At 44.5% G+C, this 14,648-nt stretch overlaps 1 protein-coding gene across 3 annotated transcripts in view; it reads left to right on the top strand.

Annotated features, from left to right (window-relative positions):
• CHL1 (cell adhesion molecule L1 like) overlaps positions 1–14,648 on the top strand; it is a 118,651-nt gene that overhangs the window by 51,653 nt on the left and 52,350 nt on the right. For all 3 annotated transcript variants that reach the window (XM_040406648.1, XM_040406649.1, XM_040406650.1), the window contains exons 3-4: positions 5,494–5,602; positions 12,264–12,454. In XM_040406648.1, the coding sequence (XP_040262582.1) occupies positions 5,494–5,602; positions 12,264–12,454 (300 nt within the window). The remainder of the gene's footprint in view (positions 1–5,493; positions 5,603–12,263; positions 12,455–14,648) is intronic.

Here is a 14,648-nt window from a genome sequence, read left to right as displayed (position 1 = left end):
ATAGTTCATTGAACAGAAAAGACTAGAGCTAGAAAATAAAAAGCTGTCCCTCTGGAGCTATTATTGCCTAGACCTCATGCCCCTAGTACTTCTATTCTCATAGCTACTGGTCACTTCACATGGCCCTACGCGGCTCAACACTTTTGTATCATCAGGAGCCTACTGAAAAGGGCAGTCTGTATGTACAAAGTTACTATTCTCTTTAGTAGGCTCCTGATAAAACAAAACTGCTGAAACATGTACAGCCTAGTGAAATGGCCAGAAGGTATGAGAACAGAAGTGCCTCAGACAATACTGGGGGCATGAGGTCTCCTGTTAGGGAAAGAACACATCTAGTGGGATATACTTTTTTGTTCTAGGTGTATTCTTTTCTTTTCAATAAAACAGAGACTATGGAAAGGAGAAGTTTGTGTATGTGCAAAATACAAGCTTGTATTCAGGGTTAACTTTAAAGGGAACCTGTCATCAACTATATGCAGACCTCACTGAGGGCAGCATAAAATAGTGACAGAAATGCTGATTTCAGCGGTGTGTCACTTATTAGCTAAAAGTAAGTGGTTGCCGAGAACCAGCATCATAATCATTGCAGCCCAGGCCTTGAAAAGAGTCGAATCAACTTGAGAAGCGTCACGGTTATACATAATCTCCTGCTCTCTCGCCCATCTCCTGATGATTAGCAGTTCTCTCCTAGAGAGAAAGTGAGACAACTAGGTAGAAGCCTGTCAGTCATCAGCAGGTGGGCAGGAGAGCAGGAATTCATGAATAACCAGGACTCTTCTCAGGTGGCCCGGACTCTTTTCCAGGCCCAGTCTGCCATGATTGTGATGTTGGTTCTCGGCAACCACTTACTTTTAACTTTGAAATGACAGACCGCTGAAATCATCTCGCCTGTCTCTACTTTATGCTGCTGTTAGTATGGGCAGCATAAAGTTGATGACAGGTTCCCTTTAACCTGCAGGTTGGACATAGTTTGTGGATAGTTTTAATATCATAGTAACATAGAGGGTCATTTATTATACTGAAATACGCCTAAATTAGGTGTATTTCAGACGCAGATGGTCATTAGGTGTATTTTCAGACGCTATTTCAACTTCTCCCTGCTCACACCAGGTCTAAAATTGTGGGTGTGTCGTGGGTGGGGACAGACCGGTAGGCCCATCGCATTTACTATTTTCTACCCATGCTTTAAGCCTCATTCACATGTCAGTGTTTTGGTCTGTGATTTCCATCAGTGATTGTGAGCCAAAACCAGGATTGGAGCCGCCACAGACATAGGCCTCATGCACACAGCCGTTGTGCGGCTGTTCCGTGCATTGGGGACCGCAATGAACTTGAATGGGTCCCTGATCCGTCCACAGCGCAAAAAAATAGAACAGCTCCGAATTGTGGACCCATTCAAGTGGCCTGCTCCTCTTCATAACTCTTGCAGGTCCTCCGCCAGCGAATGGGGCTTTATTAGGACTGACGTCTAAAACGCCGGTCTCAATAAGTGTGACCCATAGTTTGTGAGGCTGAAAAAAGACATCCGTCCATCCAGTTCAGCCAGTTATCCTGCAAACTGATCCAGAGGAAGGCAAAAAAAAACTGTGAGGTAGAAGCCAATTTTCCTCATTTTAGGGGAAAAAATTCCTTCTCGACTCCAATCAGAATACCGTATTTATCGGCGTATAACACGCACCTTCATTTTAAGAGGGAAATTTCAGGAAAAAAAAATTAAATTTTAAATAAAGAACTTTGAAGCAAAATAAGGGTAGCTCAGAACTTTTTTTTTATTAATATTATTACCACTTATAAGGTAAATAATGTTAGCACTTTGTATAATTATTTAATAATTACCATATATTTTATCTGTTAATACCGTAAGTTGTTAATTCGTTAAGTTGTTACGCCGTACATAAAACCCCACTCCAGTTTACTTCACTACTTTACTTGTACCTGACGGGTACAAGTTCTCCTGCCTCAGACAGCAAACTCTCGCGAGTCTGCAAACTCTCGCAGTTCAGAGCGTTACCGTGGTTACGCTCCGACGGCCGCGAGAATTAGACGTGAGGAAGGCGCGGGTTGCCTGGGCTTGCCGTTGCCTATTGATTGCCGTTACTCACACTCCACACGCTGCTACTGATCCACTCGCTGCTGTGCGGTATGTACATTATATCGGCGGTGTATATGGTGTATACGGTACTTGTTAATACTGTAAAAACATGGCTTCTTAACATTATATCGGCGTATAACACGCATACATCATTTGCCCCCTATTTTCAGGGGGAAAAAGTGTGTGTTATACGCCGATAAATACGGTAACTCCCTGGATCAACGCCCTGTCCAGAAATCTAGTAACTATAACCTGTAATATTACTACACTCCAGATAACCTTTGTATATTATTTACTACGCGTCCATTGCTAAATTTTAATCAGGTGTGAATAAAGTATATATTTTAATCTATTCTCTAGGCCTGGGATGCCCAACCTGCGGCCCTTCAGCTGTTGCAAAACTACAACTCCCAGTATGCCTGGACAGCCTACAGCTTTTAAGGCATGCTGGGAATTGTAGCTTTGCAACAGCTGGAGGGCTTCAGGTTGAGCATCCCTGCTCTAGGCTACAGAATAGCAAAATATTGTAGCTCAGACCCAAAAACCAAACAGACATAAATTTAGTGCACTAATGTACTGTACGTAATATACAAACCAAGATGATTACAGTTGCATGTAAACTCAAATTAAAGGGGTTGTCCCACAAAAAAATATTCTACAGTATTAAACTCTGCATCTTAATCTGAATACTTTTGCAATTGCATGTAATTAAAAATGTACTATAGCTACTGAGTAATGCCTCATTCACATGTCGGTGTTCGGTCAGTGATTTCCAACAGTTATGATGGCCCAAAACCAGGTGCAGCTGTAGTGTCCCACACATGTGTGTATGGTCCACTCCAAATTGTTATATATAGTGTGATGTCATTTTGCACTATTCCTTTGTCTATGCTGCTGAATCCATATTACAGGCTGGTAACATGCATTACATACTTCCATCACTAGAGGTCACCATCACACCATTTATATAGTGCAGCCACAGGAAGTTAGAGGGAGATTAGGAGTTAAGAGGAAGGAGAGGAGACCGTCTTGTCTCTGTCCTCCTGGGCCTAGCCGAGGAGAACTAATTTACCTCAACCTTTGAGTCCAAGATTAGGACTATCTGATCCTACACTGTAGATTACCCTTCCAGGGTATAAAGTGGATTATCACTTTGAGGACCGCAACCTTTTAACATAATGAAGCAGAGAGTTTGCCTGCCATGAGGGAGATCATCCTTGGGTTGCTGAATCAATTAACTATAGACTATTGGCAAAGGAAGATAACTGAGTTTCTAAGCTACAGGCTGCCCACCAAAATTAAGGACAGAAAGGCCATTTGTCAGAATACTTATTTACAGATGATCTAAACTACTACTGAAAGGCTGAGTGATCACAGCAAGATCAGGAACCAAGTACAAGTAACAACATCACCTTTACTAAAGTGAGCTGGAGTTAAAGGGCTTCTGTCACCCCCAAAACACATTTTTCATTTTTGGGCTTGTTAAAATCCTTATTGAACGACTATTCCCTTTATAGAGCTCTTACCTTGGTCTGTTGCTTCGTTTCATAAAAAATCAATCTTTTAAAATATGCAAATGACTTCACTACCAGCAAGTAGGGCGTCTACTTGCTGGTAGCCACCGCATCCTCCTTTTAAAAAAATGCCCCCTCCTCCTGTTTATTGACAGGGCCAGCGAGCGCTCTCCTCCTCCGGCTGGCCCTGTCAGCATTTCAAATCCCGCGCCTGTCTTCATTCGGCGCAGGTGCTCTGAGAGAAGGACGCTCGCCTCCTCAGCACTCCCTCAGTGCGCCTGCGCCGATGACGTCTTCTCTTTCGGTGACGTCATCGGCGCAGGCACACTGAGGGAGTGCTGAGGAGGCGAGCCTCCTTCTCTCAGATCGCCTGCGCCGAATGAAGACAGGCGCGGGATTTGAAATGCTGACAGGGCCAGCCGGAGGAGGAGAGCGCTCGCTGGCCCTGTCAATCAACAGGAGGGCATTTTTTCAAAAGGAGGATGCGGCGGCTACCAGCAAGTAGACGCCCTACTTGCTGGTAGTGAAGTCATTTGCATATTTTAAAAGATCGATTTTTAATGAAACGAAGCCTCAGACCAAAGTAAGAGCCCTATATAGGGAATAGTCGTTCAATAAGGATTTTAACAATTCACCTCAAGGAGCCTGCTAATTTGGATTTGCAGCTTTACCATTTTTGCCATCTGTATGCAAGACAAAGTGATAATATTGGATTCCTTACTACATCTGACAAGTACAGATGTTGTTTGGTTTAACCACTGCCTCATTCTTAATTCTTCTGCTCCATCTCTTGATTGCATCGTACGGTGCTGGCATCACAAACACAGGGGCCCAGCCACCAAAGCACCCTAAGCATACCCACTACCATCAAGGGCACTTCAACCAACATCTGGCTGGTGTTCCCTGCAACCGAGAGTGCCCCGGAGGATTTAGTGCTGTCTTCCCATCCACTGCACGCCGGCCCCAGGCGACAACTGAACTGTGAGTACTACTATCCTCGGCACCTCATCACTAGTACACTCACCACACATCACCCCTAGGGAGTCTGGTTTGCTGCACAGCTCTAAACACAGAACAGGTGCAGATCTTTCCCTTTTACCTTATGTCTGTGAAGGCTCTAATCCTGGTTTTGTCTCAAAATTACTAATGGAAATCACTGACCAAAATACCGATGTGTGAATGAAGCTTTATTCAATTAAATCTATCTGTATAGCGCCACCTGCTGTTTTTCGAATTTCTCTGTCCTGCTCTACTGAGATAGAAGCACATGCTCAGTTCCATCCTTCAGCTGCCACCAGCTGAAGCAGACCGGCCACACACCCCTGAGAAAGGACACTCTCCCTAAGCTAACAGCTTGAAATAAACCTAGCAGAACAATTGGAGCAAGGAAGGGGGAGATCTCTGGATCGATGTGAGGTACAGGGCTGGTACTAACTTTGTCTGAAAGAGGTTGTAATGTACTAATGATGTCTAATTTTCATTTTATCCATTATTCATGTGATAACCCCTTTAAGTTGTACTTTTCCTCCTGACCCATTCATTGGATGACATACACCATTATGTGGTCCACATTTCTCACAAGTATTTAGATATTCTCAGCGCTGTGTACAGTAGACAGACAGTATTCTGGCCAGTTCCAAGTTCACTTTGTACACTAGTTAAACTACCTACAACAGTTCTTCTTCATGAGATCCTTGAGTTTTACACTATGTTTTAATCCCTATAATGTACCAGTTAGGCCAATAGTAACAAAAGATGGCTGTCAACTCTTCCCTATTACCTAAATTTATAGGAAGAACCTAAATGGATAGATAAGTGGATGAATGGATAGACACATTTCATCAGGTTTTATGAGGTTTTAACTTACTCAAACCTTATTCCTCACAGTGGAACAATTGCCAACAGTTATTGAAGTCACTAAAGGAATCCAAGTTGCCTTTCCTGTAGGAGAAGATTTCACCATCAAGTGTAAAGCTAAAGGAAACCCAACCCCTGAGTAAGTGTCATTCTGTTACTATCTGATCAAATAAATTTAGTTGTGTGCACACAAAAAAGCAGAAATAAAATCCATAAATTCAAACAGATACAAGTGGCTCACCGTGTCTGGAAGATGGATGTTGAGGGTACTCGCGTCGTACTGATTTACCCAATATCGGAAAATATGTATTAATAATTCTCAAGACTGCCACTCTCACAAACTGGCAGTGCTATTCAATACAGTAAAAACTTAAAATCAGATAAAAACATAGAATACTTTTGCAATCTAAATAGAGTTAAACAAAATGATTTTTTTTAATTAATTAAAATAACTACCCTCATTTAAATAATCCACTATGGGAAGTTTAAATTGTACTGAAACAATAAATTTCAAAGTAATTGAAAAATAAATAAATAATATATATACAGTATATACACTGCTCAAAAAAATAAAGGGAACACAAAAATAACACATCCTAGATCTGAATTAATTAAATATTCTTCTGAAATACTTTGTTCTTTACATAGTTGAATGTGCTGACAACAAAATCACACAAAATTAAAAAATGGAAATCTAATTTTTCAACCCATGGAGGTCTGGATTTGGAGTCACACTCAAAATTAAAGTGGAAAAACACACTACAGGCTGATCCAACTTTGATGTAATGTCCTTAAAACAAGTCAAAATGAGGCTCAGTAGTGTGTGTGGCCTTCACGTGCCTGTATGACCTCCCTACAATGCCTGTGCATGCTCCTGATGAGGTGGCGGACGGTCTCCTGAGGGATATCCTCCCAGACCTGGACTAAAGCAACTGCCAACTCCTGGACAGTCTGTGGTGCAACGTGACGTTGGTGGATAGAGCGAGACATGATGTCCCAGATGTGCTCAATTGGATTCAGGTCTGGGGAACGAGCGGGCCAGTCCATAGCATCAATGCCTTCGTCTTGCAGGAACTGCTGACACACTCCAGCCACATGAGGTCTAGCATTGTCTTGCATTAGGAGGAACCCAGGGCCAACGGCACCAGCATATGGTCTCACAAGGGGTCTGAGGATCTCATCTCGGTACCTAATGGCAGTCAGGCTACCTCTGGCGAGCACATGGAGGGCTGTGCGGCCCTCCAAAGAAATGCCACCCCACACCATTACTGACCCAATGCCAAACCTGTCATGCTGGAGGATGTTGCAGGCAGCAGAACGTTCTCCACGGCGTCTCCAGACTCTGTCACGTCTGTCACATGTGCTCAGTGTGAACCTGGCTTTCATCTGTGAAGAGCACAGGGCGCCAGTGGCGAATTTGCCAATCTTGGTGTTCTCTGGCAAATGCCAAACTCCTGCAACGGTGTTGGGCTGTAAGCACACCCCCACCTGTGGACGTCGGGCCCTCATATCACCCTCATGGAGTCTGTTTCTGACCGTTTGAGCAGACACATGCACATTTGTGGCCTGCTGGAGGTCATTTTGCAGGGCTCTGGCAGTGCTCCTCCTGTTCCTCCTTGCACAAAGGCGGAGGTAGCGGTCCTGCTGCTGGGTTGTTGCCCTCCTACGGCCTCCTCCACATCTCCTGATGTACTGGCCTGTCTCCTGGTATCGCCTCCATGCTCTGGACACTACGCTGACAGACACAGCAAACCTTCTTGCCACAGCTCGCATTGATGTGCCATCCTGGATAAGCTGCACTACCTGAGCCACTTGTGTGGGTTGTAGACTCCGTCTCATGCTACCACTAGAGTGAAAGCACCGCCAGCATTCAAAAGTGACCAAAACATCAGCCAGGAAGCATAGGAACTGAGATGTGGTCTGTGGTCACCACCTGCAGAACCACTCCTTTATTGGGGGTGTCTTGCTAATTGCCTATAATTTCCACCTGTTGTCTATCCCATTTGCACAACAGCATGTGAAATTGATTGTCACTCAGTGTTGCTTCCTAAGTGGACAGTTTGAGTTCACAGAAGTGTGATTGACTTGGAGTTACATTGTGTTGTTTAAGTGTTCCCTTTATTTTTTTGAGCAGTGTATATATATATATATATATATATATATATATATATTTAATTTTTATCTTTTATTTTTTATTTTAGTGTTCTATGCTTTAGCTTAGAAGGGGGAGTAAAGTTATTTTAATTTATTTAATACATCATTTTATTTAACTCTATTTGGATTGTAAAGTGTTCTATGTTTCTTTCTCATTTAAATTTTTTATTGAGGTTTTTAGGATAGTATTTTCTTTTTATTAACAAGTGATGCAAACTCGTAATAAAGATACAGTAAGGTAGAGCACTTATGATGTCCTGTGCTCAAAAATAGTAAACCACACAATGACGTGGATGAGGGCAAGTGAGCAAACATAGAACATTACAACTGGTTAAATAACTTAAAGGAAAAAAAAACTGATAGAAAAGAGACAAAATGAGAGTAGGAGGGGTGGAGTGGGGGGGGGGGAGGTAAGGAGGGGATAGGAACTAAATGTGTTTCGTCACAGCTGCAGGTTCTGAAATGTCCCTAAAGAGCGAAACGTGTCCCACGAACCCTAGGTCTTCAAAATTGTGAGGAATCTAAGGATGTCACGCTATTGAAATCCTCCATCTTTGGTATAAAGTGATCTCCTCGAACCATTCCTCCAGTGAAGACTCATGCTGAAGGTTGTTGATACAAACTAAGGATCTTCGACAGAAATCCCGGACCTACACCTAAATGTGAAAGGACAGTGTGGATAGAGTGCCAGGAAATGTGGTCAAAGGCTTTTTCAGCATCTAGGGACAAGATCATGAGGGGGATATTGTTTGTTTTTGCATGATGGATAATATCCAATGTTTTCAGGGTGTCATCATGAGCCTCTCGCCCTGGAACGAACCCCACCTGTTCAGGGTGGATGATTGAGGGTAAAAAGGCATTCAGTCTGTTAGCCAGTAATTTGTCAAATATTTTAAGATCTACATTCAGGAGGGAGATAGGACGACAACTGGCACATAAGTGCAGGTCCTTACCAGGTTTAGGAATGACTGCAATATGGGGCTCGGTGATCTGTACCAGGAAGGGAAGCTCAGGGGACACCACGTTAAAGACCCGAAGCAAGAAAGGGGAGAGAGGTCGAGAAAGATTTGTAGAGCCTGGCTGTGAAACCGTCGGGACCTGGGCTCTTGCCCCCCGGTAAGGATTTGAGAACAGTTTAGAGTTCGACTTCCGTGAATGGAGTTTCTAAACTAGCGGACTCCAATTCAGATAATTTGGGGGGTTGGGAAAGGGGTTCAGGCACATGTTCTGATTGCACTAGGGAAGAGCGGGGTAAATTGTATAGCTCAGAGTAGAAAGAGATATCTGCGGTGGTATGTACGATACGATCCGCTGGGTTTTTGATAGCGGGGATGTGGGAGGCAGCCAGTTTACTCTTGAGAGTCTTTGCCAGCAAATGCCCACTCTTGTTGCCGTATTCGTAGAATTTACTACATCATATTTGGATCATGCTCTTATAAGATGTCTCCAGGAGGCGCCTAGCGTCTAAACGTGCATTCTGGAGATCACGGAGAGTCGGTAAGGAGAGTGCTCGTTTGTGGGCAAGCTCGAGAGAGGCAACTTTCTGTAGCGCAAGTTTGAGGGAATGTGCTTTCTCCTTCTTGAGACGTGAACCTTGTTTAATGAGGACCCCGCGCAGAACATATTTTAAAGCTTCCCATTGTGTTGGAAGATGGGTGGGGTCTGCGCTGAAGTCAGAGAGGAAATTTGTGATGGTGCTAGTAAGGTCAGCAGCGCATACCGAGTCAAGGAGGAGAAATTCATTCAAGCACCAAGTCCACTCACGTTTTCTAAAAAAAGGGAGGTTTACATAGCAGAATACCAGGGCGCGGTCTGACCATAGAATGTTGCCTGTTTGTGTGGAGTCCAGCCACGAGAGAGCTGGTTGTTGGAGCAGAATGTAGTCTATACGGCTATAGGAGGAATGCCCACTGGGTGTTAAAGGCGCCGTGAGTCATATAGTTGTAATTGGAGTAGCGCTCTTTTAATTTTTTAGTGGTCGAGTAAGGAAGGGAAGTACGCCCAGTGGAGTTGTCAAGAGTAGGGTCCAGGGTGAGGTTAAGGTCACCACAGAGTACAACCATTCCGCGGATTAGGGGCAGAATAAAGTAGGCCTGATTTTGGTTGGGAGCGGAAGCATTGAGAAATGTAAATTCTCGTCTGCCAATCAATAGCAAGAGAACCAGGTACCTGGCCCTAGGATCGACAGTACAGCCCAGCACCTGGTGAGGCAAGGATTTATGGATCACTATGGTGACTCCATTTGTCTTATTCACCGGATTATTTGCAAAGTGCCAGGTCGTATAGTGCCGATGTCGGATGCCAGGAGCACTACCCTCTTTGAAGTGTGTTTTTTGAAAACAGATAATATGTACCTTCTGGCGATGGAAATGGTGAAGTACCTGGGCTCTTTTTTCAGGGGTGTTGAGGCCTTTCGGGTTCAAAGAAGCTATCTTGAGTGACATCATATCTGTGGGGGAGGGAAGAACACAAGAAGCAAGGGGAGGGAGGACAGACAGGTAAAAAGAAAGGAATACATTTAAAAAAAAGTAGGAATATAAGTCAAAGCAACCAAAGAGAAAAAAAAAAGGAAGAGGGAGCTATCAAGTGTGACCAAGAGGTCTATGGAGCCAGAGAAGAGCAGGTCTGCTACATTCCCTGTCAAAGTAAACTGTCAAAAACAATATCACCAACTGCTGAGGGGAGGCAAGAGAAACAGAGAGGTGCAAAACACAAAGAAAAGAGGAGCCATTATGGCTACGGATTAGTAGTCCCAATCAGGAACAGCAGGCGGTCCTTCAGGTGACGGAGTTAGGTTGGGATCCACGTCGAGGACCAACAGATCGTCACTGTCGCCGTCCACGAGGAGTTGATATGGTCGGTCCAGGGGTCTCGGTGCTGACGGTCTGGGAGGTACGAGGTCGTCCTAGCGATGCTGGAACAGGTGGATGGATAGACGGCCAGGGACCCAGGTCAACTATTTAGTTGTTGAAGAAAGTGCAGTAGGTCCGCAGGATTACGGAAAGCAGCAACATGTCCCTTGGGGCCCGCAAATATGGAAAATGGGTAGCCCCAATGATAAGGAATTCCACGGTCCCTGAGAATGTCCAGTAGAGGGCGTAGGGCAGCTCGCTGTGACAGAGTGTGACGTGAAAGGTCTTGCAGCAGCGTGATGGGGGTCCCTTCATGAGACAAGGGGGGGATTGCCAAGCTTTGTTCAGGATTTGCTCTTTGATGACGTAGAAGTGGATTCTGCAAATGACATCTCTTGGTTTGGCGCCATCAGGATTAGGAGGTCTAAGGGCTCTATGGGCCCTTTCAATCTCTATGTGGGAGTTTGGCGGGCGGCCCAAGATTCTATTGAATATTCCCAGCTTAGAGCGGACCTGGCAGAATTCCCGCTTACACTCTTGCAAGATATTTGCAGCAAAACTGCACAGGTCTGCCTTAAAGGGTAGAGAGCAGATGAGGGTACGCAGGTCTGCCATAGTTGGTGGTCTGGAGTCCTCGTCAAATAAATCTGCGGAGAGTCTCAAAGAGGAGTGTAAGGGAGATCCCTGAGGGGGTATAGTTGCAAGATCGTTCGTGACCTTGGGACCAAGTGGTGCTGCTCTAGACAACTATGGGTGGGAGCCGTCCCATAAGGATCCAGTGGACCAGTGTGGGGATGCTGCCAAGGAAGGTCCAGGGGAGTGGAAGGAGGGTGGAAGGGGTCTTGTGCAGTGGGAGAGGAGGGGACATGGAGTGCGGACCAGTTAGGGGACCTTCGTTGGTGGTCTACAGGCTGTCCCTTGAGAGGGAGACCAGGGTGTATCGGTGCTTGGTCGCATGACGGCCCCTGGTGGATATCTCCCCTGGTGGATATCTGGGGCATTTAGCACCTTAGGTATGAGCCTTTCAGGCCAAAAAGAATGGGTTGAGGCCCTCAAAGGAAAGTCCACTAGAGTGGCAGGGCTGGTAACCGCCGGTGCTGCAGCCTGTGAGGAGGGGGGTGAGTCCCCTGGACTGACCTGTGGTGCAGCTGTTAGCGATGGTGCTGCAGAGGATGGCGGAGGTTCCATCAGGTGAAGCCGGGGTGCGCATGTGGAGAGCGCGGTTCGGATGGTGACAAAGAGATCCGGACTGGGCTGTGGGGCTGCTCGTGGTGCTCAGAAGGGAAAGGTAGGGAAGGCACTGATGCTGAACGGCGTCTGCAAAGCTGTGAGGAAGGGTGCTTCAGGCAGCGCTTCAGTAGACCGCATAAGCGGGGTCCGGTGAGGCGGATTGCCAGGCAAAGAAGTGAGGGAGATCCCCTTGGGAGGACTGCAGGGGAGCTGATGATCGGGCTCTACCCTTTTTTATCGTCTTGCCCATCAGGAATGGCTGATATGAGGGGAATCTCGCCAGGGATGCAGCGGAGGTCTTGCAGAGCACGTCCTCACTCGCTCATGGCTGGCCAAGCCCCCCAGTATTCTATGTTTCTATCTGAATTAAATTTTTATTGTATTGATTGGAACTGCCAGTTTGTGAGAGTGCCAGTCTTGGGAATTATAAATACCCATAAATGAAAAGCAGATACCACCTTCTGTGCCCAGAACCTTTGACCCAGAGTCACTGTACAAATGTTAGAATCTTCTTAGGATTTTGCACACAAAACTATAACATGTTTGATTATTTTTTTACATTAGATATCACTGGACAAAGAACGGACATCCATATAATCCATTTACAGACCAAAATGTTAAGACTGTGAAGGATTCTGGTTCATTTATTATCCATAACGATGGTAACATTTTAGCCTACAATGGAACATACCGATGTTATGCTACTAATACGTTAGGAACTGCAGTATCGGAAGAGACAACTTTTCTCATTCCAGGTACGTTACAGGACAGAGGTTTCTTGTACATGTTACATGTTGTCCAACCCTTTACATATGATGGCCAATTCTCAGGGTAGGCCATCATTATCTGAGTCCAACGCCTCACAGTCCACCAATCAGCAGTTCTGTAGTGCTGCTCCCATTCACTTCAGTGGGAGCAGCACTGGATTAACAGGCTCAGTCCACTGCATAACGGATGTAGCTGTGTAGTTCGAGCACCAAGTTCCAGAGGTTGTGCAGAACAGCTGATTGGAGGGGGTGTTAGACCCCCGCTGATCATATAATGATGGCTTATCCTGTTGATAAGCCATCACTTGTAATCTTTTGGACAACTCCTTTAACCCCTTCGCCACAATTGACATACTAGTACGCCGTGATGATCGGGCAGGCACCGGAGCTGTGCGTGCCCGATCAATGTAGGGGCCTGGCTCTGACTGACAGCCGGGCCCCTGCTGTATCCGCTGGTATCACTGCAAATGCAGATGCCGGCGGATTAACTCCATATATGCCACGATCAATACTGACCGCAGCACATTAGAGGATTTCTGAGGGAGGGGGCTCCCTCTACCTCTCCATTGCCCACGCTCTGCAATGAAAGGGGGCTGATGGCTGCCATGGCAACCCCTGGATACACCAAGGCTTTGGGGTCTGTGATGTACGGAAGCCTGTGAGGCCAAGCCCCCAAGCTGGGTCTCACAGGCGCACTGTCAGTGTATTACTCTGACAGTCAATGTACTACAATACAGCATTGTACTACATTGAAACAGGGATCAGACCCTAAAATGTTAATGTCCCTGTACTGGGACAAAACTATAAAGTGAAAAAAAGTTTTTAAAAAAATGTAAAAAAGAGATGTAAAAACAAATTAAAGTCCACAGTAAAAAAGGTGCCCCTTTCCTTTCATCAAGCGATTTTTAATAAAAAAAAATGTTTAATTTTTTTTTAATGAAAATAGACATATTGATAGGGATATACACGGACCATAATGCAATTCCTATCCTATCCTGACCTGTGCCTGCTGTTTTCACCCCCCATCATGTCTTGTGGTATGCTTTGATTTCCATCAGTAGTTATTTGCTGTGCTCCTCTATATCCTTTATTATAACCTCTCCCTCTATTGCTAGATTCTAGCGTCTGCTTTATTTTTCCTCAATTGTATTTTGAGTTGAGCCCTGTCTGGTGGTCCTGTACCAGGGTGATGACCATATGTTTTTTACTCAGTAGTAGCAGCATTAGTGCTACTTCATGTGGAATCACCCTGATATACACCATCGGCATACCTGACCTGTCCTCCATCTTTTTGTGTGTAGCAGCGGCATAGACCAGTGGATTGCGGCATCCGTCTTTCTGCTGGTTCTTCATTTTTTGCTATTTCTAGTATTTTATAAATCATGATATGTGTATTACAATTAAAAATAGAAAAAGAAAGAATATTTTGGCCATTCTTTTGTTTGTTCTCTAACAACATTGTAGGTTCATATGGTTTCTAATTCTTTGCCCTGACTTATAGTTTGTATACTGAGGCGTTCTTTTTGGTTCTACAATTCAGATTCTGGTTAGGAAAGGGTTAACAGTTTTGTTTGTCTGTTAACCCTTGGCTGCCTTACAGGAAAAAATGGATAAAAATTGAGAATCTGAAAGAAAAAAAAAAGGGGAGATTTTGAAATTTCTCCTCTATTTTCCTTTAATTCTTGTGGAGCACCTAAAGGGTTAACAAAGTTTGTAAACTCATATTTGAATAACTTGAGAAGTGGGGTCATTTATGGGTGGTTTCTATAATGTAAGCTCCACAAAGTGACTTCATGATTGAATTGGTCTGTAAAATAGTGGGTTTTGGAAATTCTTAAAAATGTAAAAAATTGCATCTAAAATTTTAATCTATCAAACATCCAAATAAAATAAAATAACATTTACAAAATTATTTCAACATAAAGTAGACATATGGGAAATATAAAGTAATAACTATTTTATGAGGTATCACTATCTGCCTTAGGCTACATGCACACGACCGTTGTGTGTTTTGCGGATCCGCAAAACATGGATGGCAGCCGTAAGCGTTCCGCAATTTGCGGAATGGCACAGACAGCCATTGATATAATTGCTTATTCTTGTCCGCAAAACGGACAAGAATAGGACAGGTTATATTTTTTTTGCGGGGCCACGGAATGGAGCAACAGATGCGGACAGCACA

Source organism: Bufo bufo, chromosome 9, assembly GCF_905171765.1.
Source record: "Bufo bufo chromosome 9, aBufBuf1.1, whole genome shotgun sequence".
Lineage (NCBI taxonomy): Eukaryota > Metazoa > Chordata > Amphibia > Anura > Bufonidae > Bufo > Bufo bufo.
This window is presented reverse-complemented; position numbering and strand designations above follow the sequence as displayed.